We start from the raw sequence: 27,062 nt of genomic DNA, 5'->3' as shown, positions 1-27,062 counted from the left end.
GCTTCAGTTTGCTGTAAACATTTAATCTTACCACTCTCGGGCCATTCCTTGAGGTTTCGTGTTGTTTTTTTTTTTTCCTTGTGAGTTTCCATAGAAAATTTCCCTTATTCACATTGAGGTTCAAAGTTTGGAGAGAGTTGTTTTCATAGGTTTTTTTAATGTATTTTTTCATGTATTTTATCACAAACATGGCACACACGCAAGCAATCTGTACACATTGAACATCACATACAGTACAAAAAGTTCCATTTTGGTTAAGGACCAAGATCCAAACTGCTCCTAACAATCTGTTCCCCCTACCTGCAAGTCCTCAGTGTTATCCTGATAGGTCAGCAGCTCTGTCTCCTCTCCCCTGTCAGACAGCACTCTTTGGCGCAGGTGAATGGCCAGTCGCTCTTTTCCGAGAATCCTCCTGGCTAGGCTACATTGCCCCAGAGTCTGTCTCGGACTCCACCTGGTGCCCCCTCCAGACCCCCCTATCCTGGCCTGCAGGAGGGAGAATGGGGTGCTGGGGAGCTGAGGCTGGTTAGGGCTGGAGCTGGCAGGAGGTGCGTTCTGACAGCTGAGGTTGGAGGGTTGAGTTTGTGGGGTGTTGGGGAGGAGAGAACACTGAGGGTTAGGACTTGGGGAGGTTGTGAGGAGGGAGTTGAGGGTGTTGGTGCTGGGGGTTGAGTTAGCTAGCTGTTGCTGGGTGTCTGGGCTGGGTTTGAGTCTCTTGGCAGGGGGTGGGCCTCCCTGTTCTCCCTGGGATCCTTGTGGGGCTCTGTGTCCTGTTTGGCTCCAGCTCTGGTTCTGGTTGTCTGGCTGGTTCTCTGTCCTGGCTCTCCTCAGCTCTGGGGAAACAAAGATGGTGGAAGAGTTACAGCAGAGTCAGAGCATGGAAAAATTGTCAGATGTAATTTGCAGAACATTATGATGTCACAGTAAGTTGACCTTTGACCTTTTGGATCTAAAATGTCATCACTTCATCATTTTATCCTATCAGGTATTTGTGTTAAATTGTGTCATAATTAGCGTATTAATTCTTGAGTTATGGCCAAAAACCTATCTTGTGAGGTCACAGTGACCATAACCTTTGACCACCAAACTCTAATCAGTTCATCCTTGTGTCCAAGTGAGCATTCATATCAAATTCAAAGTCTTTCAAGATGCTTCTGATATATCATGTTCACTGGGACAGACAATGGGCAACCTAAAAACATAATGCCTCTGGCCCTGACATGAAGGTTTATTAAAAAAATTCTCCATATATAACTAAAGTTGTTTGTGAACTGACCCTTTACAAATCCATCCTGGTTGGTGATAAACTACATAATAGCACGCTTTCCTACCTGAGTTAGGGTTTGGAGTGGGGTTGTTGCTTATTCCGCTGGTCTGTGACTCTCCTCTCCACCTGTCCATCCAAGTATCAGCAGGCTGGCCCTGAGCTTGAGGAGTCTGTTGTAGGTGCTCTAAGAGCTCAGCCAATCGAGTGTGGCCCCTGGATCGAGCAATGTTGAGTGGCAAGCGTCCCAACGAATCAGGAATAGCCAGAGCTCTTGGGTCCCACTGGTAAAGTACCAGTGCTGCCTCAGTATGTCCCAGAGCACAAGCCCACATCTGGAGAGACCAAAAGAATATACAAGTCATGCACAGGCATGGAAAGATAGACACAAACACTTAAAATGCCATTCAAAAACATTAATCACTCACCAGTGGAGTGCAGGAGAAGTGGTCTACATTGAGAGGATCCACCTCCAGCTCCAGGTCAATACTGTCAGCATGCTTTGTGCTGCAGAGTAAGACAAGAAAAGTGACATTAATTGGCACAGCCTGTGCGTTCACAATGGTGTGTCGTGTGTGTGTTACTCACCGCCAGCGAATGAGTGTCTGAATGAGCCCTGCATAGCCCTGAGCTGCAGCCAGATGCAGTAAGGTCATTCCTCTGGAGTTCTTACTGTGTACGAGCTGATTAGAAGAAGCCCAGCATGGCTGAGACATCATCTTCTCACATACCACCACCACGCGACCCTCGAATGAACCCTGATCGGGAGAAATCTGAAAGGTTGGAGAAGAAGAGGGCATAGTGAGTTAAATTATCTTTGGCGATCTCTCGAGACTTTTACTGCATCAGGTGGTGCCTTTGTACTTGATTGCATTGTATTATACAGATTTTGCTATTAGAGAATAAACTGCTGTAAGGTGTTTAAGATTATTTCTTTACAAAACTTGAACTACTATAGGTGTTAACATTATAAGACTAATATCATATAGTCTTCAAATGATATATCAATAACTCAAACTTAACATATTTTTTATAACTGAATGCATTTCTATTTTGTTTCATGCTGTTTGCCTCTACTTCTCACTTGCTACTGATTGCATAGCTGAAAAGGAAAATTTCATCCTAACTAAATCACTTCTTCCTGTCTTACTTGAGACTGCTGCTCAGTGGCTCCTCCTCCCTCCACTCCTCCGCCCTTGGTTGCCATGGTTTCTGAGCTGGGGTTCTGATTGGTTATCTCAGCCATCCTCTGCTCCATCTGCTCCAGACGCTCCAAGATAGACATCCTGAACTGGGTATCTACAGTAATGAAGGTGGGACACAGAGCTGTAAGCATTGCCTAGTTGTTTGTTCTATTTAAGCAAATCAATATTATGTTTTAGTAAATCCTACTTAGAGAAGCTTAAAGAGAGAAGCTCTTCACTGAGGGGCTCAATACTGCAGAATAAATCACGGCTGAAATCCAATAAATCCCCTTACCAACAACGGCAACTGGGGAACCAAGTAAATTGTGTGTGTTTGTGAGTGTGTGTAAGTATACAGAGTATACAGCTTAAAACAAATGTAACTTTTGCATGTATGTGGCATGGTTGTATGTGAATGTGACCCTTTGTTTCAGTGCTGCTGCAGTTTTGCTGCAGTGCACATTATGTCATCCCACCTGCTGCACGCTCACTCAGTCTCTCTATTTTTCCCTCCTCTCATTTCACTCTTATTTTTCTTTCTGCTGTCTGCAGCGGACAAACTGAGCTGAAAGGGTGGAGCCATGGCAGTGACACAAAGGGTCTGGCTCCTCCCTTTCCAGTTCGCCAATCACAAGGGGAGTGGAGTTTTCCAGTAATACAGCTCATCTGAATACAAAGCAAAACACTCCACTATTTTGGGTGCCACACATAACACATAAGAAACAGCTGTTTTAACCCATGACAAATTCAAAGACAGACATCCAGACACAGATGCATAAACACACACATCCACAAAAAGAAACAGTATTCGATTTCTGGTCACATAACAAACACGTAATGCTTACGGAACAATAACAGAAAAATAGGATTGAGAAGATTAATTATAATAACCTCAACCATTGATTCAATGAAATATCATTATAAAGTTGGCAAATACTAATTTAAATTCTGCAATTACAAAGGAATTAAGTAGTCATTTAATTACCCTCCTTAATTGAAAAGTAAATTACTGAATTTGAAATATGACTGTAAAATGTCTTTCAAACTGGTTTACTAATTTTTTTTTTTACTGCGTCTTCATGTCATTTTCCATTTCAAAATGCATTGATCAGTTTATTCAGTGTAAATGTTGCTACATTCATGTTATGTAGGATGTGGAGCACATTGAGAAAGGACACACAGGAAACTCCCCCTTTAAAAGTCATTTTAAGAATTCATTAAAAAAAAATTAATTATTTATCATGTTAATGGGATGCAATTATTTTGTTGCTAATAGGTTTTAACCACACAATTTAAATGCAGATTTGATAAAATAGCATATTTTATAAATTGTTTTTGAGTGTATTAATTAAGTAAGTAGATTATAGTTGACCATTGAAAACTGCAAGTATTCTGGTGACACACTCCAGCTTTTACAAAGGCTGTGCCCCCCCTGTACTACAGATCACTTATTGTCCTGCTCTTCTCCAAAAAATGAAGTTATATTTCATTAAATTTCAACCAGCATTTAGGTTCTTAATATTGATTTTTTTTCTCTATTGTAATATTCACATAAGCATTTATTTGTGCTAACAGATTTTTTTTTTTTTTTTTTGTCAAAATTAATTGAAAAATTATTAATCAGATTAAGATACTTGGCACAGGGTCCATATCGACAAACTTTCAGTAGTAAACATGAACATCTAAAAATGTAAACCTCTACTAAGCAGAGTATAGCTGTATTCAAGCTGTGGGTGATCATCAACATGCCCACATGTCTGTGCCCACAGGTCTGTTATTATCTGGGCCTGTGCAGGAGCAACATTAGCCTCCCTGCATTTGTTGTCATGGACTTAAGTGGCGCTTTCCACTCCTGCTGGTGCTGAAACTGCTCAGGTCAACCAGAGACGCTGGACGGACTGATGGCTGATCATCAGGTCTGCAACACAAAACCAAGCAGGCTATGGCTTTCCTTTTAGTCCAAACATGTAGCGTTTAAACAGCGTGGGGACTTGTGGCTTTTCTACGTCCCTTTGTCTGAAATCGACAGCGTTTGGGCTCCACATGTGCTACAAATATTTTGACTGAATCCTACAATGCAAAAGGAAAGCGACGCTCAAACACATCATTCAGACAACAGGCACATTTATGTAGGTCTACAGCAGCATGACAAAGAAAACTTAACTCAGCTACAGACAACACAGACCTGGACGCAGAATAAAAGAGCGCCTTTTAAAGTTATCATCAGTTTAAAATCAAACAAGCTACGAACCCAAACAGCGAGTCTCTATCTGCTGCTCTTTGTTCCCGCTTCTGTTCAACCCCGTTAGTTTGAAGTGTGCGACTCACACATTGCTACCCCGAACGAGCAAAACACAACTAAGTGCAGAGAGAGAGAGAGAGGGAGAGAGAGAGGGAGAGGGAGAGAGAGAGAGAGAGAGAGAGCAGTCTCCACGTTGTGTCTGGGAGAGAGCAGCGCTTCAAATCCGCCCGCCAGACTCGGAGCTGCAGGGGGCTCGGTCGTCATCGGCACAACAATAGACTCCACACAAACTAAACTGGAGCAATGGCATGTGACAAAGCCGTGTGCTGACGCATATATGTACTTAAAATATTTATCTCTGTCTATTTTCCCCAGGCACTGAGCCGTCGATTGTGTATCTGAAGCCAAACAAAGGACCTGAGCGAAAACAGGCAGAGCGCCTGTCCAAGTCTGGCAATCACCGCTGAACGTCAAAGGCAGAGCCCATATATATAGAGCCTGTGAGGCTACACAGCTACACACACACACTGCCGGTGGTGGCCAACGTTTTGACTCTCAAGTGGACCGGCGACTGTGACATGATGTCCTTGCCCTTCACTCCAGTAAACAGCCAGCCTGCTGTGACTGTGGAGCCGCATTGCCGCATTGCGCAACACAGAGACGGGGGCGAACAGAGTAACCCAGGACATGCCTCGCTGAGGAGACCCGTGTGTTTCCGAGCTGCAGCTGCATCAGGAGATATATTTGCACAGAGACGCTAACCCCCTGGTGCTGTGCAGATATTTGCAACCAAACCCCCAGAGCTGACTCAAAGAACATTCAATTATCAACATCTTGAAGCAAGTTTTAATTTGATTCAGCATTATTCAACAATCACAATATCAACATCTGCAGTTCTCTCCAACACTCAAACCATCACTATGGATTCCATTATAAATGACTGCGCCCTAAACCAGTCTATCAATGACAAATGTGAAAGCCTTTATGAATCTTGGCTAAACACTAACACCTTTCAAAGAACAGGTGTCAAAGCAGCTCCACAACTTAGATTCCCTCATAAAAAATCAATCTGCACACACAGAACCACAACAGAAAAAAGATGCTTGCAGGCACAAAAGAACAGTTCAACCAAACAGCAGCAATGTCACCATACTGGTCAGTACATCAGTGGCTGTAGACAAAACATCTCACAGCGCGACAGAGCATCCAACAGTAAAGAGCAGCACAATGACAGCCTCGCACACCTGCACACACACATCAACAGGTTTTCTCATAGCTTTAGTTGATCAAAAATGGCAGAGCCAGATATACACTTCATAAAAAAAGTAAAAATAACATAAGGCAGAATGAGAAAAGGGTATATTTTTAGGTTGAACTTTTCTGAGCACTAACACAACAGTCAAGTGCATGCTAAAAAAACACACTCATTTGCACTCTCTCTCTCTCTCTCTATGCTTTGTTTGTTATTGATATGTGCAACACTCCAGACACACAGAAGCAGTTATGCACAGGTCTCCCTCTGTTTATGGTTTATGCTCTTTACTGAGTAAATAACACCAGGCAGTAAGAGCGTAGCTGTGCATCCCTCCCTAAAAATACACAAACAAAGGCTCTCACCATCCAGGGACAGCCAGTCATGCTGAGAAGAAGGCAGGGCAGGAAGGTCACGCGCCTTGTATTCAAACACCACGGAGGAAGAGATGACTTCACCGCCCATAGCTACCTGTAGCATCACCAGTCCTGTGTCATGGGCTGGAAACAGACATGAGGTAAGGCATAAGAAAGGCTGGCTATATGTGGAGAACAAATAAATTTAGGACAATATGGTAACTGTTATAGACTGTGACTGTCTAGTGTTACTTTGGCCCATGTGTGGCTGCACACACATTTGCCATTTGCCAGTTTCCCCCTGATCACATGTAAATGTAGCAGGATATGACTAAGCACTGTGTAAATTGTGTGATTGCCAGTGTCCCAGTGTTTTTTCTGTTGTTCTTATCTTTTTGTATAAAAGGGACTGCATCTCCCAATAAGAGTATGCAGCTGACATCTTAGGATTCTTTCACCGTGTGCTGAAGAAAATCTTTTTTGCAAGAAACTGCTTCTTAAAGGAATTAGTGGATTGAAGGTTGGGTTAAGGTTTGGGTTTAAAAATAAAGAATAGTGTTTTTCCATGTATGAGACAGTAATAAGGAGAGTGAGTTGTGTTAGAGTGTGTGTATACACAGGTGTGTTACCTGGGCAGTAGCACCGCAGCACCCCAGGCTGGATGAGGGCAGCAGGGACACTGATGTGGTCAAAGAGACAGCTGTACTCACTGCTCGACTCCAACCACGGACCCGTGATCAGCACCTTCACTCCACCCTGCGGAAACAGGAAACTGCATCTGAGTGTAAGTTTAAACATGCAGTAGTTAACAAAGAGATACAAGAGTCTGTGTGAGGATGAGACACATGATTGCCTGAATACTAACATCTCCTGTTGTCTAAATTTACCTGCTCTAAAATGCTCCAGATCTGTGAAGGTGTGTGTGCATGTGTAAGCCAATGTGTGTTTACACAAAATGTGTTTCTATCAAATGTCCTGATTCTATCTGTCACCAAAACATACCTCAGAGACACAGTGGCCTAAAAATGGAACCTTTTGTTTTCTATTATATAAATCTAAACTGAGAGATAGTATAACCTGCCTCATTTACAAAGTAATTACTATTTTGTTGATGACAAATCTAAGAGTCTAAAAGGCCTGGCAGCAGCCCCTAGAGGCTGTGTGGCTCCTTACATCCAAGTGGAACAAAGTTGTACGAACCATCTGAACGACACTCCCATGTGTTCGCTTCAGTGTAGCTAAAAATAATACATAATAATGATACATTGCCCCCCACAAATGCTGGAGTCATGAAGTTAGGTTACACAACAATGATTCAATTTGTAAAGCCATTTTCTAGCATTCGGTAGACGTCTTGTTTTGGCATTTGTAGTGCTCCTTCCTTGTTGTTGATTATAAAAAAAATATATGATCAACCTTTGAGCTGTGTTGTTTTTTCAAGAAACTCAAAACTGTGGAATAATCAGTATGATGTAACACTGATGATCCTGGAAGAAAGCTGAAGAAAGATATTAGCTGAATATGTGCGCACGTTGGAGACACAGTTCGTTGTTAAAATTCTTTTTGACAATTTTTTCCACAAATTGTACTAACTGTGGCAAGTTATTGTTTTTTTTTAAACTAATGGTGCTAAGATGTTATGTTTCCACAAGTTTCATCATAATTCAATGACAGAACTGGTGTCTGAGATATTATAAGTGGTACATGGGTACATTAATGAAGCCACCCAGGGGAAGCAGTGTAATATTGAAATTTCATCAAAATCCAATCAGCTGAATCTGAGATATTCTGACTCCTTAATGACCACACAGCCAGGCTGGCGGTCTTAGCACAAATTGCGCTGAACATGATTTCAGTGTTTAACATCAATTACAAGCTGCCGTCAATCATGTGGTGGAGGGACTGATTTTACTGTAGGGGACCATGAATAAATAATGAATGATAATCATGTTGGGTTTACTAACCTCTGGATAAGACCACTCTGGGGAGTAGTCTGTCACACCAAACAGCCTCCCATTCTCCTGGAGGAGTCCTAGAGCTCCCTGCTCCACCTCTGAGCTCTGCAGGTGGCCTGCTCCTGTGCCCTGCTCCTCTCCTGCTGCCCCCTCCTGGGGCATCAGGACCCCAGTTACAGCTGCTCCCACACCACCCCCAGACCCCTCAACTGAGATGAAATCATTGATGAGATCAGAGAACTGGCTTCCAAATGAAGCCTCAAAACCTTCCAGACTGATGGCTGTTCCTGCCCCAGCTGTTGTAGCTGACACACCCCCACCTTGCTGAGGAAGAGGAGAGCTGTAGAGAGCCCCCTCGATGCTTGCACCAGCAGCTATCGATTGAGGGCTGGCCACCACTGAACTGCTGGCCCCTGGCAAGCTTACACCATTACAGAGAATCTCATTTTCCCCTCCCCCGCCACCTCCTCCTCCACCACTTCCTCCTCCACCCTCCTCTCCTCCTCCATTGTCATCTGTGGGTTGCAGGTAGTGCTCGGTGTCCACACTCGCATAGGCCTCGTGAGGAGCTCCTGGCTTGAGCAGTAACTCTCCCCCATTCTCAGAAGCCTTGTCCAGGCCCCCCACCTCTCGATGTCCCCTGCTGCCTGACTGGTCGACGGTAGTATCCTGTGTTGTCAGGGGAAACGAGCCCACTGCTGCTCCTTGTCCATTCCTTCCACACAGGGCCTGCTGGTCTGGGCTGGCTTGGTGGAGGTGCGTATGCGGATCTCCATTGGTGACCGGAGAGTCTGTTGGCACCGTGGGCAGGCCTATGTAAGCCTGGGCCTCACCTGATTCCTGGGTTGCCTCAGTACCATTGGCCTGCAGTTGGGAGGACTGGCTTGTCTGGGGGGAGGCCTGGAGGAAAAGGCTCGGGGAGGGGTGGTGTGAAGTCTGACTCAGACTTGGGACACAGGCTGATGACATGACAGCACTGAAGTCCATTTGCTCCAGGGTGGTGCTGGGGCTGAGGCCTGTCCCCTCTCCTACATAGCTGCTCTGAGTGGCCAGCGGCTGCTCCAGGGGAGTCGTTTCTGTCTTGATGTTGTTGACGAGGGCTGGGTTGTAGACAAAGCCATTAGAAGAACAGTGGAGTCCTCCATCATCACCATTACACCCCTCAGTCTTCCCCCCACCTCCTCCATACGTCTGGCCTTGCTTGGGATTGTTGAGGAAGCAATCAGGATCAAAGGTCATAGTGGTTTCAGGAAGGCCGACTCCTCCACTGGAGTCTAGAGAGCTGGACAAAACCAACTCTCCTCCCTCACTTAATCCCACCCCACCAGGAAACGACGCAAACCTCTGGTTTTCGGGGGCAACAGCCAAAAGGATTCCAGCGGTGGTGCTCTCATGCGTGGATGCCAACAGGTGGGTGTGGCCAGCAGAGTAAACTGAATCCCCAGTCAGTGTGGTGACCTCAGACATGAACACAGCTGTGCTCTGCGACAAGCCAGCTCCAATAGCAAGAGCGGGGCTGTCAGCCATGTCGCTGGTGATCGACAGTGGGGAGCTCTGGGTGGTGTCAGGGACCTCCACCTGGTTGGTGGAAGTGGAGGAGGACACCTCCATGCTGCTCTGCGGGAGTAAAGAGGGTTTGGTTAACCTGCCATTCCTCCTCTCTCCTCCACCCGCTCTGCTCCTGCCCCCTCCAGTACTGGGCTCTGTCTGGCCCTCTGACACATCGCTGTTCTGGACCTCTGTGCCATCTGCTTCCTCAGCTCTCTGGCCCGCTGCTACACCAGTACCCACTGCAGCTCCACCTCCTGCTGCTGCCCCTGACTCCTGCTTGGATGAGATGATGCGCTGCTTGACACTGGAACATTTTTGATGCAGGCTGCTTCCAGCACCTGAATGAATGGACATCAAAGCAAACAAATTACCATTTTAGACGATGGATAGTCTCTTCATATTCTGTCCTTTCATTTGCTCAAGTCAATCTTTTAAGTAATGTAGAGTGTTCAATGTCGCCCCCCAGTGTTCAGAGTCAACCCTGAAAACTAAGTTGATGAATACTGTGATGCTGTCACAGTGTTCAAACATTTGAAATACATATATGTAAAAAGGAAAATTTGCTTTTTCTACAAGACATGAAATTTTAACATTTGAAGGTATTACCAATTTAAGAATTAGATGTCATTCACTTGGAGGGATCAAGTCAGTGATCAAGAGAGAAGAGCAAGGAAAGGAAAACTGAAAGTAATTTTGTGTGAGCAAATTGGGGCAGTTAGACAGAGCAAGAGAGAATATGATTCTCAAAGCAGAATGAGAATTGAAGAAATACTTAAGTTGATACACGCTTTAGTTTTGGGGAGCTGTCCTTATTTGCCCTTCTAAACCAGATCAAAAGACAGGTGAGCTTAGGTAAGTCTGTGTGTGTATGTGTGTTAGTGTGTGTACTGGAGTTATCTACTCCCTGATGCTCATTTATGAATAATACATGCTGGATATTTTGGGCACCTCTGTCTTCCTTCTCTCCATCTCTTCCTCCCTTCGATATAAAGTGTATCTACCTCTAGGTGGCAGCATGGTGCTGACTGTTGGAATCACCAAAAACAAAAAAACTCCAAATCTGTCAAAGCCTGGCTGAATGTTATGCGTGTCCTGAATATCTCTTCAAAAGGTGGCTTCTGAAAGAACAATGTTGTCTTGAAATTCAACACTACTTTGTAAAGTATCATTATCATCTCAGGACTGGAAGGACATGATGCTCTAAATATTCTTTAATCAAAATTTAAATAAGAATAAGGCTACTGTTAATGTCCGAATACACCTTTTAGCAAGTCTTTTCAGCTTTTTGATTTATCTTTACTTTCAGCAACAATAAGATCTATGGACAAAATTATTAACACCAATGAGATGAGATACTTTTCGTTAATGCAAGAGAGAAATTTTTATATCATCTCCCCTGAATTGTTGTAAGCACCTGTTGTCTCATCTAATAAGCGATGGCACAGCTCCAGACTGTTCCTCATTCTGCTGCCAAGTTGTTTATAAAGCCTAAAAAATATTATCAAATTATCTGTGTTTTAGATTTATTACACTGGTTTCCTACAGATTCATTTTGAAGCTTGGGTAGAGTATGTCATCATCTTTTTCATCACTACTGTACCATGACAAATGGTATTGTTATTGACCCAAGGTGACTCATATCCCCAGGTTTAGGACAAGTATGAGGGATGAAACATGAGAGCTTGAGAGTAGGAGGGAGGTGAGTGCTGAAATGAAAGTAAAGCCAACTCACACATGGGTTTGAGTTGTCCAATGAGCTCCTCCTTGCTCCATTTGGCCCACTCCTTCCTGTCTGTGTTGATGGAGCAGAGGACAGGACCACATGGCTTCCCGCTATCATCAACTGCAGGTACATTCAGGTAGTGCACCAGCACAATGTCTGGGTTCTACAGCACAGGGACACAAACACAACCACACACAGACATAGATGCACTTGGCGTTAGTTTAGCATGACCCTTTATTCATTAATTCACTGTCATGTTCTTATAACATATAGGGAGTGAGAGAACACAATGATAGAGTCTATTTGCAGAGGGAGCTGATGGAGGGGAAATGCAGAGGAAAAGCAGGAGAGCAAGTAGAGGTCAGGGAGGAGGTCGGACATAGCGTGTCAGATAAGATTCTCTCACCTGCCCATAAAAGATTTAACAGCTCAAGCCCACTCATCACTCTCTCTTACCCTGCAGAGGCTGTGGAAGTGTCTACATTTGTGTTTGTGTGTATGTGAGTGTGTGTAATATATATGGAGAGAAAGAATGAGATCAACAAAGGGAGAGCACGGCTCAGAGTAGTTCTCACTATACAGTAGGTCACCAGCAAACCTATGGAATTTCTTTCTACCCCATGAATGATTCAACAAGTGCGTTCGTGTGTGTGTGTGTGTGTGTGTGTGTGTGTGTGTGTGTGTGTGTGTGTGTGTGTGTGAGTGAGACAGAGTGAGAGAGAGAGAGAGAGAGAGAGAGAGAGAGAGAGAGAGAAGCTCCTCTTGATGAAAGATTCAGTAGACAGACTCAGGTGAGGGGGAGGACCTGCTGAGGTGGAACACTTTTCTCTCCAAAAGAGGATGGCACAGTGGGCTGCTACAGCACCACACTGTGCAATGCAACAGCACTCACAGACTGATTTATGATCATAATCACTGATGTGTTTTGATATCTGTGCAAAGAGCAGAAAATGGCACATTACAGATAAAGCAACCAGAATTTCCCTTCATAATTTTTAGACTGCAGGGATCTAACTAGTTTGGGATGCTGAAAAAAATATATATTGGGTAAGGGCATATTCAATTTACAGCCGGTGGCTGCAATGTCCCCGTAAATTTCTTGTGAGAAATTATGCAGGAAATTCTGGTGAAGAATATATAAATATATATACATTTCCATATTTTAAATGAACGTTGCTGGGTATTCAATATTTTCTTTGAAATGAACAGAGAGAGATGAAGAGAGACGCTTTGTAAATGTATGCGGACATGTTTAAGATTCATCGTGTAACCTGTCGCCTCAAGATGATGAGGTCCTGGTGACCATAGCTTGCATGGCCAATGGAGGGAGAGACGTATGTGTGTGTGTGTGTGTGTGTGTGTGTGTGTGTGTGTGTGTGTGTGTGTGTGTGTGTGTGTGAAACTGCTGCTCTCTGTTGTCTTTCACATGAGCGGTAGAGTGAGTCCAACATCTCTATGAAAAACAACATGCTTTTATACACAGGGGGACACCTGTGCATATATGTGTGCGTGTGTGTGTGTGTTTGAGTTTGTGTGAGCATGTTGTGTGCTCTTTGTAGCTCCAGGGTGTTTTCTTGGAGAGGACCACGTAGAAAGTAGGGCCTCTGTCCTTGATGCTCACTATAACCATTGGGAGTCAGGGTTAGATAACACACTGTGCTCGGGAAGTGACAGTCAACTTCTGGCAAAGAAATGCTTTCACTGCTCTGCACTGTATGTTAACATTGTACAAGAGCATATTCTAGGTATATTCTGGTCGTCTAGTCATTTGAGTGTAGGACACTCCACTCAGCCAAACAACATCAAGTTTTATTATGAGCCCAGCTTTGTGATAGTATTTTCAGTATAGTCTGCCTCATTAATTCAGAAGAGGAGGATGTTTATTGCTGGTTTATGGTTTGGCTTAGTGTTGTTTTGAAAATATAATGGACAGTTTAACAGAATAAGGTTTGTGTAAAAAGTGTAATAATATACTATATATTTTCTGGTTGTCCAGTTTTGCGTAGAATGGTGAATAAAGTCTTAACATAGCCAGAATAAATGGTACAGAATGGCCATAATGTCAGGGAAAAGGGCCTGAAAACTATCCTGCTATAAATGACAGCTACTAACAAATTATCACCACACTATAAATCCCCTCGAAATCTTGTTTGGTATGTGTATAAATGTGTGAGAAAAGGTCAGGTGGGGTGGGGGGGTGGGCTTACCTGCAGCAGCCAATAGCATCTACGATGGAAGGTGGGGATGATGGAGGAGTGGACGTAGCAGCCATACAGACACTAGAGAGAGGAGAGGAGAGGAGAGGAGATTGCAGGGATAAAGCGAGGAGGAAGCAAGACAAAAAGTGAAAAAAAGGAGAAAAGGAGGAGAGAACAGTGAAGGAAAGAACAGAAGAGGAGAACTTAGGTTATACCCACTTAGGTTGTATTGATTGTGGTGCTAAAACTAAATTGCAAACATGCTGTATGTGTTTTTTTTCCCCAAATGTCTTTTTCTAAAATACCATAAATCTGATGTTGACAATTACAGCACAAGAGATTGTGAAATTTACTGCCTCAGCAAGACTAGACATAACCCACTTGGAATTCACAAAAAGTCACACTGTTGTCAGCTCACAGACACTGCAAGAGAGATCAGTAACAGTGACGAGGATAAAGACAAGGAGGAGAAAGCAAGGAAAGCATACGGTGAAAGTGGAGTGTTCTGGTGGACAAGATGGAGAGGAAGTTCACTAAGGACTCCATCCAGCAGAAGATGATTACATACATACAAAACAGTGTATACATACTGTGTGTAGGTGTAAATATCGACCAAATGTATGATTGCAGTGGCTGATACACAGTACAGCACAACTTCAGAGTGTCTATAATATTTTTTGTTTACTTTACTGAATGCAATGGTCTAAAATTAGTGAAATTAGCATCTAAATCAGTAAATATCTGATGGAATTGAACAAGCAGTTCAAAGTCAGGTTCCAGTTTCTTGAAAGTATTTGATATTCTGTGCTATGGAAACATCTTGATCAATACTCTAAAAGCATTGAGGTTCGATACCCAGTCCTAATGAAGAGTGTGTTGGAAGGGTGAAATGATGACAGAATAGTTTTTAATCAAGGTCATCATAGCCACTTTTTTTTACGTGCACTGAAGAATCCCACACACATGCACACCCCAATACATATGCACACATATAAATAGGTTATTTTTAAAGAAAAAAAATGTACACACAAACACAAATACTCAACAATCAGGTTGTATATAATCAACACTTAAAACTTGTCCTGTTCTCTTCCTCATACACACTTGCGCACGCTTATATTTTCTCGCCATTTTACCTCTTCTCAGAAGTAGCCCGCCCTCTATCTAAAGTGTGTTTTGCCAAAGGCAGAGTGCATTTCCATATATTTCCATTCGATATGAGGAGGCTCTCCATCCAGGGTTATGTTTTTCTCTCCGGCTTCCTGCCTCTCCCCATCCTACTTCTCTTCCTCTGCTCATCTCGCTGCTCTGCTCATTCCCTCATTCCCGTCCCCTGCTCTACACGCTGCTTGCTTGCTTGCTTGCTTAGGGGGGTCCTGGGAAGAGGTGACACAAACAATTACTGAGCAACTACCAGGGAGAGAAACACTTGCCTTTGTATGTATGTGTGTGTACGTGAGTGTTCATGCACGAATGCAGAAAAATGCGATGTGCGATGAATGTCAATGTGAGTGTGGGGTCATAACTAATAGAGGTGCAGATGGGAATATTTAATCTCAATTATTCCCCTTACCTCTGTGTCTTTGTCTTGTGTCTTGCTTGTCTCCTGCTCACCTTTACCACAAAACTACGAGCGCCCTGTAAACATCCATGTGCCTCCTAACTGTCTCTCCTTCACTCTCCTTTCTACCTCATTCTTTCTGTTTCTGACACATGCATGCTCACTCCTCTCACCTCTTGGTATATTCCTGCTGAATAATCAATTTTTGAGCTGGCTGATGTGACTCACACACACACACACACACACACACACACATGCACGCACGCACGCATACACGCACACACACGCATGCACACACACACACACACACACACACACACACTCACACACAGACGCTGCCTTGAGACTGGATCGATACCCCTCTCTGTTCTGCTGAAGGAGGCATTGACATCATTCCTGGCCTCAGGCCAAACACACTCTTATCTTTCAGAAAGAGAGAGAGGGAGACAGAGAGCGAGTGAGAGAGAGGGAGACCGAGAGAGGAGCAGGGAGGGAGGGAAAGAGAGAGGGACACCACTCGCTCTCAGGTAACATATTGGACTATAGCTCAGCATGTGTGTTTGTACGTACATTTGTATTACATGTATGTGTCCTCGGAGTGAAGGAGAGTAAGTTAAGGACAACATTGGCAGTGAAACCATATTCAGCGCCAAACGATCATCGACTTGTTTTTCCACTGCAGCCTCTCACCTCTACTCCCTGCACTTTGAGCTTCATATGATCCTCTCGGGTGGTCTTCCCGTCTTTCCTCTTCTTCCAGCAGTAGCCATCTTTCCTGTACTTCACCTTCTTACGGTTGTAGAGGATCATAGAGCCATTTTGAGGCCTGGTGGAGGACAGGGTAAAAAGACAGACAAACACAGAATAACAGAATAAATGTTGTGGCAATTTAACTGAAGCTGACAGCAATTCAGCTCCATGGAAACTGGGCAGAAATGATTTCCAGGTTGTAATTTCAAACTGCCAAAAGTATCAAAATCCTCCTCCATTGGTGATTCATAAATGAAATAAGTAAGAAGATGTTCATCGTTTACATAGTGACGTCAATGTTACTCTCCAACAGTCAAGTTAGCTGGACCCATACACCCCCCTCCCCTCTCATACTTAGACTCACACTACTATGTGTTAATATTTTAGTAGGGTGATTTATCAGCACAGCAGGAACATTGGCCTCTAAGCTCCCATTCCATATACACTTGGCGGGATGAACATACGTGCACACACACAAACACACACACACCAGGAGCCATACATGTAGAAAGACATAGATGTTATAAGTATATCAGAGATGGCAGGACCTACAGCCGTGTGTTCTTTGGGTTCAATGTCAAACCTGCTGCTCGGCAATCGATCATTACGCTTCTAAAACGTTAAGGACAGGTGTGTGTGTGTGTGTGTGTGTGTGTGTGTGTGTGTGTGTGTGTGTGTGTGTGTGTGTGTGTGTGTGTGTGTGTAGGTGGTGGAAAAATGCTTCTCTGCCTTATCTCATGACAACAGAAAGAGAACAGGCCCGTTAACAATCAATAAACTAACACATACTCACAAGTGCCCTCTCTCTTACACACACACATGCACATAACCACACGCACACACAAACACACACACATTTACACACCTCCTCTCTCCTCACCCCAACCTCTTCTCCATCAACCTCCAGTTTTTATCCCTCTTATCATACTTATCTCTTCATTTTCTCTTTACTGCTTTTTCAGTCCCTCCATTCCCCACTCTTTTCAACTTATTCTCAACTTCTCATTTCATCTGTTCCTTCTACTTCTATCCCAACCTCTTTTTGCTCTTTTACTGTCTGTCTGTCTCTCCTCTCCTCCTCTCCTCTGTTAAAATTTGATGTAGACACATCTATACGGACTGAGATGATTGCAATTTACTCAGAACAGTGTGTGTAGTGAAATTGAATTTACTTTGAGCTGATTTTCTTTGACACCTTAAATCTGTTCTGTTTTGGGGTGAGCCTGCCAGTTTCTTAGCGGAGTGGAGACCCCCACCCTCCGATCAAAGCTGAGTTTATTCTCTGTCTTGAGCAGTGTGAGTCATCTCAGAGCTGCTGATTCTAATTATGTTATGGAGAAGATGGATGAGATCAGATGTGTGCCTGTGTGTATGTGTGGGTGGGTAATACGTGCATGTTAGTGTGTGTGTATGTGTGTGTGTCAAAGTACGTGCACGTGGACGATGCCCATGTTCGCAAACCCTCCGATTCAAGCAGACATAAATGCTATTGATTGTAACTGGGCTGTGATGTGTGGGATATAAAAAGCTTTTCCACCGTTCCACAGTGTAGCAGAGCGAAAACAGAGAAGGCAAGGGGAAGAGAGAGAGGGGGAGAAAAGACAGCAAGGTAAAGAGACAGAGTGGGCGAGCGAGTGAGTCCGGTAAAGTGAGGAGAGAAAGAGGAGTGGATGAGAAAAAGTGTTAGGAGAGGGAGAGAGGAGGTAACAGTCATTACTTTGAACTGATGAGGTATTTCAGCGAGGGGAGAAATGAAGGTCATTGAGTGTTACCTTAATGTTGCCCCCCCACAAGTGTGCAAAAGCATGCGCACATAGGGATACAAACACACACGTACGCGCACATCCACGCATGCACATAAATGTCACTGGCTCTGTTAGCTGAGCTCCTTTCCATCTGATGGGATTAGGTGTAATCTGTTCTAATCGTGCCTCGTGTCATGTGTAAATGGGATTATATCTAACTGCTGCTCAATAACACCAATATGACTGCTGCTGCTGTTGCTGCTGGGAGGCTGAGGCTATACGGCAGCACAACCAATCAATGAGAAATCCATCCACAACATAAACTGTGCTGCTGGCCTCAGGCTGCTTCTGAGAAGAGTCCTTCAGCTCGCACAATGGGAGCACAGAGGCATCACCTCGGGCTTTCAGCAGTGTCAGTAATCAGAAATGGGGCCATGAGGTGACCGCTTCACTTGCTTTACTTTACTTTTCCTTTCTTCTTTTCTTTTATTTCTCACTTCTTGTCCGTCTCTTTCTTCTTTCTTTCTCTCTTTTTTTATCACACCTACATCTGTATTAACCAAAGTAAATGTCAATAAGGTGATTCATCAATAATTCAAATTGCCCTTTTTGGTCTGTCTTTCATTTTTTCTTCTCGTCTCCTTCCTTCCTTCCTGGCAATAACCTCTCCCCATTCTGGAAAAGAGCTACCTATGGTTCTTTCGGATCGATGAATATTCACTTCTGGCATGTGAATCCCTGTTCTCACCCCATCATATATATACACATGCTTCCCCCTCTTTTTAAACCCCCCTTCACCCTCTTATGTCTGAATTATACATCACTTATCCTAATACATTTACATTCATTAATACTCCATTTTCAGCTGACTAGGTGCTTTACAGTCCAGCCATGTTTCGAGAGCGTTCTCTACATGTAGAGCAGGCCGTCAGCAGGACCCTCCAGAGACAGCCGACGTACATCACTAATGTTTTAATCAAACACGGGCACTCAGTCTTTGGGATTAAACTAATGTGAGTCATTGGCTGATTGAGTGATTCTGTGTTTGTATGAGTGTGTGTGTGCGGAAACAATTGTCTGTGCTCTCCTCACCTGGTTTTTGGCGATGTCGTCAGCCACTCATCATGTTTCTCAAAAGTGATGAGATATGCAGCAATCTCCTAGAGAGACAAAGACAAGACGAAAAGGTTATATTGATGTGTGTGCATGAGTGTGTGTGTGTCATAGGGAGATAAAACATAACAGGTATTTCCAGATGACCTGCCGATGCCCACAGAGAGTATGTCACTATCTGATTGCCACGGTGCAGTCTGGGTGCCTGATTGGTCACAGAGCAACCAGTCAGGAGACAGATATAGAGGACAGACCCTCAGGGCCAACAACCAATCACGCTCACCGACACACTGATGTCTCCCTCCACTGGGGAGGAAAAGCTATCTCCTAAATACACACATGCCACATAAACACACACATACAAACACACACACACACAGACCAGGAGTGCAGACCCATACACTAGCTGAGAGAGTGCACTGATAGGAAAAGTTTTCTTGTACTTTGCAGTTTCACACTTTCCCGTCAGATAAAGCTTGCTCCTAACTTGATTCTTAATTCCTCCGGCTCTCTTTTCATCTTCTCAGCTCAGCTCAGCTCTTCTCTCCTCTCCCCTTCACTCCTCTCTATTTCTATTCTTCTTCTACGCTCACACAAGTCCTATATGGAAAAAGAAAGTTCAAATCATACAGGTGCATTCTACTGAGAGTAAGCAAAAACAAAACGTCCATACTCGCAGTGACAGAGACACACAGAGATGCAGCCAAAAGAAACTATTGTTTATGCCTCCCATTTTTTAGTCGCTCATGCAACACCGCTTTTCCCCTTTGCTTGGTGAACTCTCTCACCCCTGGCTTCCTCCTTGAAACATCTTTCTCCCTCCCCCTATCTCTGACTCCTATCTCACCCACTTGTTGTGAAAGACTATGAAATGTAAATTGTCCTCTTAAGGCAATCAGTGTTTGAAATGTGGCACAAAGCAATAGTGAAGAAGACATCAACACTCAAGCACTCCTTCATCTACCCCCTCAGATCAACAGTCTCCTCTCCAGACCTCGTCTCCCTCTCTTCCTCTCTGTCTCTTTCTCTCTGTATGTGTGTGTGTGTGTGTGTGTGTTTTTAGGTATTTGTCCCAGTTTGGCATGAGAGCACTCCAGCTCCACACCGATCAGAGGAGATGGAGGGACAGAGAGGGAGAGGGGAAGAAAAGCAGGGGGAGACAAAAAGAGAGAGCAGCTGGAGGGTGCTGGCACTTAACTGGATTGTTTTTTTTAGTATCCTTTATTCGATCCTCACGTCCCAACCCCCCACTAACTCATCCATCATTTATATGTGTTAATATACATATATGTGTGTCTGTGTGTGTGTGTGTGTGGGATGAACTGTCATCACACCCTTAATAATTATCACTATCAAGCTGGCCTGTTAATGTCTGTCTGGCTCATAAAACTGCTCAGAGCCGAGTTTAGGTTGGACACACACAGGCACACTTTTAGTCATAGCTAGGCACAACAACACACACACACACACACAAACACACACACACAGAGGAGTGCCTCATTCATTTATGCATCTATTCATTAGCTGTGACAGGCAGCCACCTCTCCTCCTCCCAAACCACTCCGCAGCAAGTCAATATCCTATACGGCCTCCACAGCCCTGGCCAGGCACTTGGGCTCCCCTAGTGACTGTCAGCCAGTGGGAGGCGAGAGGAGAGAGGAGAAGAAGAGAGGAGATGAGGGGCTGGGAGAGACAGAAGGATGGGAGGATTAAGAAGGAGGGAGAGAGACTTGCAATTAAAGGCCTGCCCCTTAAGAGCCATTAAAAAGCCAGAAACAGAAGAGTCAGCTGAAACGGCAGCCTGACACACTCTAAAACACACCCACACATGCACACACACACACACACACACTGCATACACACACTGCTGCTCACTTCTTCAACCAGTACACACACACACACACACACACACTCATGTGAAGAGTGACAGAAGTGAGATGCTGAAGGTCGATCCTCAGGAAGTCACAGTTATTGTCCCAGTGGAAACCAGTGATGGAGCGCTTTGAGCATGCCTGGCGACACAGTGACCCTTCAGGAATACTGTGAGTGTGTGTGTGTGTGTGTGTGTGTGTGTGTGTGTGCGTTAGCTGTGCCAGACACAGGGACAGGGACAAGCATCTTTCTCCAGAGATCTACTCTAGAAACCCAGACGTTCTGCATGTCTGTGTGAGTCTACGTAATAATACATTACGACAGGCCGCGCTGAATGCACACACGCACACACACACACACACCCCCTCATTTTTTCCAACACACACCTATTCCTGTCTGTTTGTGTGTGTGAGAGAGAAAGAGAGAGAGCGAGAGTTACTTAAGAAATATCTAACAAAGCAGAGAGCATGAGTGGGAAGTTAGATTGGAGCGAGCGATGCAGTTTGGGAAATCAGCCTCCCACTCACGCATCACTGAGACCATCTCCCTCCGAGAAACTGGTGGCATGCACAGAAAAGCAGACAGACAGACACGTATGCACACACACACAAGCATTCACATGCACACACTCACAGGCCTCAGGGAGATTTCCAGAGGAGATAGGGGAAGGGGGGTAGGGGGTCGCCTACACTGCAACAGACTTATCCAGGAGCTTTCCCCAGGGAGATTCCGTTATAGGGTCTCTCTCTCTCTCTCTCTCTCTCTGTATGTGTGTGTGTACATGCACGTTTGAAGTCTAATGATGAGCATCACCCCGACAGAGATCTGGAGAAAACAGAGTTGTCTGTAAACTGGAACTGTCACATCCATTCGAGGTGCCTCAAATGAAGGCTGCTGCTAGTTCTCACCACAGAAATCATTTGGCAGTGAACAGTTTATTTTGGCGGTGCACGAAGGTAGCGAACTGAAGTGTCCTTCTCAACTACAGAATCAGTTTCTACCCTTCTCCTTGAGCGTGGTAAGTCTTGTATACATATATGGGGGAAATAACTGCATTAGCATTACCAGGGGAGGTCTGCTGATGCTGTAATTTGTTCCAGAGCACCTCCACCGCTTCTCTCCTTCCCAGAACAACCCTGTCAGTGTCTGACGTTGATGGACACTCTATCCAAAATTGCCTCCTGTTTTTTTTTTTTTTTTTTTTTTGCAGACTACAGGCTTCTCTCTGGTTTTAATTTTGATCTGGAGCACTATCTCTGCCATCCATTCAACCCACATTTTATTGATCATGGTCTATTTCCAGGCTCATCCTGGAAATTAAGTATTACAATGACAATTTCATACTAAACCTATATTGTCATACAATTTCATTTTAACTGCAATAATCAATAATCCATTTGAAATGAGAGGTGCCTGTGGGCATGTCATTATCCACAGTTGTTGACAGAAGTGTGACAGGGCCAATCTCTAAGAATCTCTGTGTGTAATATTTAAACGGTCCTGAGTGACCTCTAAAATCACCAATGTCACTGAGCTGTGGCTGCTTTTCTGAAGACGCCAAACTTAAGATGATGCTGCAGAGGGAGAGATGAATACAGACTAATTTGTGTTATGCTTTAAGCTGACATAAATGATGTGAAGTCTATTGTAAACCAGACCAATAATGTCTTGTTTGCACTATGTTCCTCTAACCTGGCTAATTAAAATGTGTAACTCTCAACAGTAAGAGGGCCAGACAGTGAGTTACGACAAGGATAATTTTGTTCTGTTCTAGCCACACAATAAAATTTCATCAAGTCTATTGTAAACCAGAGCAATAATGTGTAGTTTGTATTATATTCCCAAACTGCCTCGCTCCCCACTGTGTGTTACTTTCAACAGCCTTTATATTACCTCCACTGGCTAATACAACTGCTTAATGCTGTTTCCATAACAACTGTTGCAAAGCCCCTGATCAGAATTCCTCTCAAGCTCGCCTTGTGTTTATCATATAAACACCTCATCACACACTAGGCAACAGACACATGCACATCCATGGACATAAAAGAGTTGTACACACACGCATACAAATGGGCCGTCTATTAATACACAAAGTCGCTTGTGTGGAAACATAAATAAATAAATAAAACTTGTCCTGGCTTTCTCTCTCTCTCTCTCCACTCGTTCTCACACAGCGCGTGGACAAACACACTAGTGCATGCGTGCGTGCATGCACACACACACACACACACACACACACACACACACACACACACACACACACACACACACACACACACACACATTTAGTGCTGGTCTATCACTGGAGGACAAAGTCTGACCTTCAGCTGGGACCAACCCGTGTCACCTGGTTGGGAGGGAAACATGTGTGTCACATTCGTCTGTGTCACACTGTAACTCTCACAACACTCACAAACACTCACACACACTCACACACACAAAAATCCCTCTCATGTCAAAATGACCATATGCTAGGATGCACAGGCATGAACGGATGCGTACACACACACAACCCCAAAGAGGCTTCGTCTCAGAAGAGTCTATGTGGTGGCTGCTGCCCATGTGAGTGACAGCTTTATAATGAAATAGCCACTCTCCCCTCTCCTTCACTCCCTCATTCCCTCTCCTTTTGGTTTGACCTCTTTACTTTCTCCCCCCTTCTCTCCTCCCCCCAGCTCACCCACTTCTCTCTTTTTTCTGTCTCATTTCCCTCTCATCTCTCTTTCAACAAGATATAGATGTCCAAATGGTGAAGGTGGCTACACACACACACACCCACACCTACACACACATGCAGTATGGAAAGTAGCACTAACTTTTTTAGCAGAGACCTGAGAGCAAGGAAGAGTCAGCTCCAATCCACTGAGGGAGCATCAATCATATTTTTCTAAGACTTCCCCTCTCTTGCGTACCTTACCTGTCCTCTTCTTCCTGTCTTGTATTTGCATTTGAGGAGACGGCCCCCCCTGTCTCAGCAGGGGGATGAACACATCAAAGACAGCAACAGGTGTGTGGTGTCAAATACAATGCCAGGACCCCCGCTGTGTTAGGGCGTCTTGGATAAAGCTTGTCAGGGTCCTCAAAAAACTCCCACAAAAGTTAACTAGGAAAGAGTGCACGCCACACACTCTCACACACACACACACACACACATGCTCTCACACACACAGACGTATAGTTGAAATCTCTAATGACAAATGTGTGTTTGCTAGTGGGAGGTGGGAGAAGACAGGGAGAGTGAGAGAGAGGCTAGGGGGTGGTGTCTCAATGAAGGAGTCTCCAGTGGTTGCGTTAACCCCTGATGCCTCATCTGACTGTGAGTCATTCTGCCCTCTGAGGCTCGTCTCTGCTATTGTTGATGTTATTGTTATTGAGGAGGTTTGGTATGCTACAGAGAGAGAGGGAAGCAGAGAGAGATAGGGAGGCATGGTAAGAGAGAGAGAGAGAGAGAGAGAGGTAGTGGGAGAGAGAGGGAAAAAAAAAAAGAAATAGTGTGTGCCACCTCTCATTGGCATAAATACTTGTTTACAACTAGACATAAATTGGCACCCTGTCAGTCAGTCTCTCTAGTTCTCTCTCCTCTAACTCCCTTACTCTGTTTCCCTTCCTGTCTCTGTCTGTATCTCTCTCTCTTCTTCTCTCCCTCTGTGCTGCTAAGCGTATTACAACACTCCCTGGTTCAGCCCTCTCTCATTACCATATTCTAATTACATTCGTTAAGGGGAGCATTTGGGAGTTTAATGAATAAATTTGAAAGATGGGTCTCCGTGGCGATCTTTAGGTTTGTCTCTTCCTCAACCAACTAAGGATGGGAGCCTGTGTGTGTGTGTGTGTGTGTGTGTGTGTGAGGTGGCGCACCTGTTCAGTATGTGTGCATGCTCTCAGTAAATATCACTGTCGCTCCATTTCAGAAGAAACAAACAAATCTAGTTAACTGCTGGAGCTCACGTGGAGTCTTCCCTCTGAAAAAATCAATTCAGAATTCTGTTTGTCTCCACCAAATAAAGATTTCATGTCATTTGTTTGTTGTTTTGGAAAAAACTTGGAGCCACCCATGTTGAAGCCATGCATATTTAACTCTCCTCAAGCCTCAAAAACAAACTGCCAAAGACAAGCATCAAATTACAGATGTACAATTTGTCTGCAATCTCGGGTTTATCTTTTCCACTGACAACAGGCCTGGAGGCTTCATACTGAGAGATGGGCAGGTGGAGTTGAAATAAGCAAAAGTAAACATTAAAGGTTATCAACCCTGCGCTAGTGACTGGCTTCCACTGTTGTGCAGTCTGATCTGTCTCTGCCTAGGACGAGGCCTCGGGCTGTAGACCTGAACAGACTGTTACTATGGGCCCTGCACTCACTCTTACAGGCTATTGCAAAATGTGATATATGGTTTGACAGAGAAGTCCCAAATGCATTCCCAGTTCTGATGATTGCCAGCTTGTGCTTCAATGAGTCCAAGAGCAAATGAGCAAATTTCACCTCTTGCTCAGAAATGGCACTTTTTAAAAGCTAAATGATGCACTTTTACTTGGCCAACTGCCATTGATTAAACAGAAAATTAAACAATACCACAAGCAACAGAGGAAAGATGCAGAATCTAATTTCACTCCTTCCCCACAGAATTCACTTTTACTGCAACTCCACTTGATTAAAATGATTCTACTTTCTTCGTTGGCTAAATACATTATTTTTGAAATCCCAGAAAGGGATTACTCATTTACCTGTTTACTTGAACAGTCACAACCACAAAATAGCAGTCAGCAGAATTCGGGGAGTATGTGGAGCTTCTTTATTGTATCTTGTGGTAAAAAGTATGGATTTGTTTCATTTTGAATTCAGCTTGAAATAGACCAGTCCAACTTGAAAATTCTTTCACTTGGCTGAAAGTACTGCATGAAGGGCAGACTGTGCTCATCCATAGCTGAAAAAATACACCAACAGTGAAATGTTGTGAGTGATAATATCTGATGAGCATATGTTGTGCTATTACAAGCCCATAAGTGTATGGTATAGTGTATCAATAGATACAAAGGGGCCCCTCTTCACAGTATATTTACAGTGATGATGCACGGTACCAGGTAGAGCCCAGTGTCATCACCTTCTCTTCAAGAGCTGTGACTCATGCAGTGGGCGCCAAAGTATGTTAGCTATCTTTAAACTTCTATATAATGTACGATAGACGTATATAAATAAATAAGAGGGAGAGATGACAAATATAAAAAGCATTTTTACAGTTTTGTCTGAACAGCAGCCATATCAATTTGTTGCCTATGGAAAACTAACGCGACCTTTGGGAGACATTTGTTTGCTTAAATCGGATCTGTTTTCAATCATTAAATGCATATAGTTCTGGCATAGCCATTTAATAATTGCTCTAATTTAATGCACTTTTAGAGATTGAGGGGGAGACAGACATCAGTCATCGCCTGCCGGGCTCTCCTGGTAACTTTCCACCTCATATGAACTGTAATGGACTGTGACTTTCTAGTTCAACATGCAATGACACCTTAGAGCAGAAAGAGACTGGAGCTTAGAGTCTCACAGAGAAAGTGACGCTGGTGTTGTGTATTGGACAGTGTTAAGACTTGCTAGCTGACATGCTATGTAAACATACTGCTAGTACATACATGCTGCCAACAAGAGGTAATTATGCATTTAGGCTTAACACTAGCTAATACCTGGTTTTGGGCTGGGAAATCTTGCTGTTTGCCATGTTTTTCCTGTTTGCTGGAATAGTGAGCTAACACTTCCACTAGATACTAATCTAATTATTGGGGCAGACTGATTTGGCCCAAAGTATTAAAAAGGAATTTCGAAGAATTCTCTGTTAGGAAAAAAACATTTACTGTCACACACCCAAATGAATGATTGAACACTATTCTCAGTCTCTGTCACTTGGCCAAGATGCTAGTGAGGCAAGTGAGATGCTCACCCGTCCATATTAGGTGTTTATCATCCCTCCCACCCACTGGCTTATACCTTACATTCAAACAATTAAATAGATGCACTGTCAGTATGCAAATTCTGCAACAGTATCCCTTATATAGCTGCCTCCTTAGAGTACAAGATGATGGATGATATATTACAGCTTAGCTGGTCTTAGACTAATGACACAGCTGCATTACAATACACAACCTAGTACACAGCTAATATTGTATATGCAAAGAGACAGAACATACTCACACACGCACGCACACACACACACACACACACACACACACACACACCAATGCCACCTTGTTTAATCCCCTAGGAATCAGTGAAATTTGATTATCATGACTTTTACAAACACT

At 44.0% G+C, this 27,062-nt stretch overlaps 1 protein-coding gene across 7 annotated transcripts in view; it reads right to left on the bottom strand.

Annotated features, from left to right (window-relative positions):
* LOC139630109 (calmodulin-binding transcription activator 1-like) overlaps positions 1-27,062 on the bottom strand; it is a 54,512-nt gene that overhangs the window by 7,918 nt on the left and 19,532 nt on the right. For 5 of the 7 annotated variants that reach the window (XM_071493232.1, XM_071493228.1, XM_071493230.1 and 2 more), the window contains exons 4-15: positions 18,874-18,941; positions 15,977-16,112; positions 13,735-13,806; positions 11,537-11,690; positions 8,263-10,142; positions 6,928-7,054; positions 6,308-6,442; positions 2,415-2,563; positions 1,853-2,037; positions 1,693-1,771; positions 1,332-1,599; positions 301-833 (exon numbers count right to left, since the gene is read on the bottom strand). In XM_071493232.1, coding sequence (XP_071349333.1) covers positions 301-833; positions 1,332-1,599; positions 1,693-1,771; positions 1,853-2,037; positions 2,415-2,563; positions 6,308-6,442; positions 6,928-7,054; positions 8,263-10,142; positions 11,537-11,690; positions 13,735-13,806; positions 15,977-16,112; positions 18,874-18,941 — 3,786 coding nt within the window. Of the gene's footprint in view, positions 1-300; positions 834-1,331; positions 1,600-1,692; positions 1,772-1,852; positions 2,038-2,414; positions 2,564-6,307; positions 6,443-6,927; positions 7,055-8,262; positions 10,143-11,536; positions 11,691-13,734; positions 13,807-15,976; positions 16,113-18,873; positions 18,942-23,683; positions 23,865-27,062 lie in introns of those variants that run through there. The other 2 variants (XM_071493234.1, XM_071493233.1) reach the window with 2 other exon arrangements.

This window comes from Trachinotus anak, unplaced genomic scaffold, assembly GCF_046630095.1.
Source record: "Trachinotus anak isolate AG129_WGS33_773 ecotype Australia unplaced genomic scaffold, CSIRO_AGI_Tana_v1 ptg000013l, whole genome shotgun sequence".
Taxonomy (NCBI): domain Eukaryota; kingdom Metazoa; phylum Chordata; class Actinopteri; order Carangiformes; family Carangidae; genus Trachinotus; species Trachinotus anak.
This window is presented reverse-complemented; position numbering and strand designations above follow the sequence as displayed.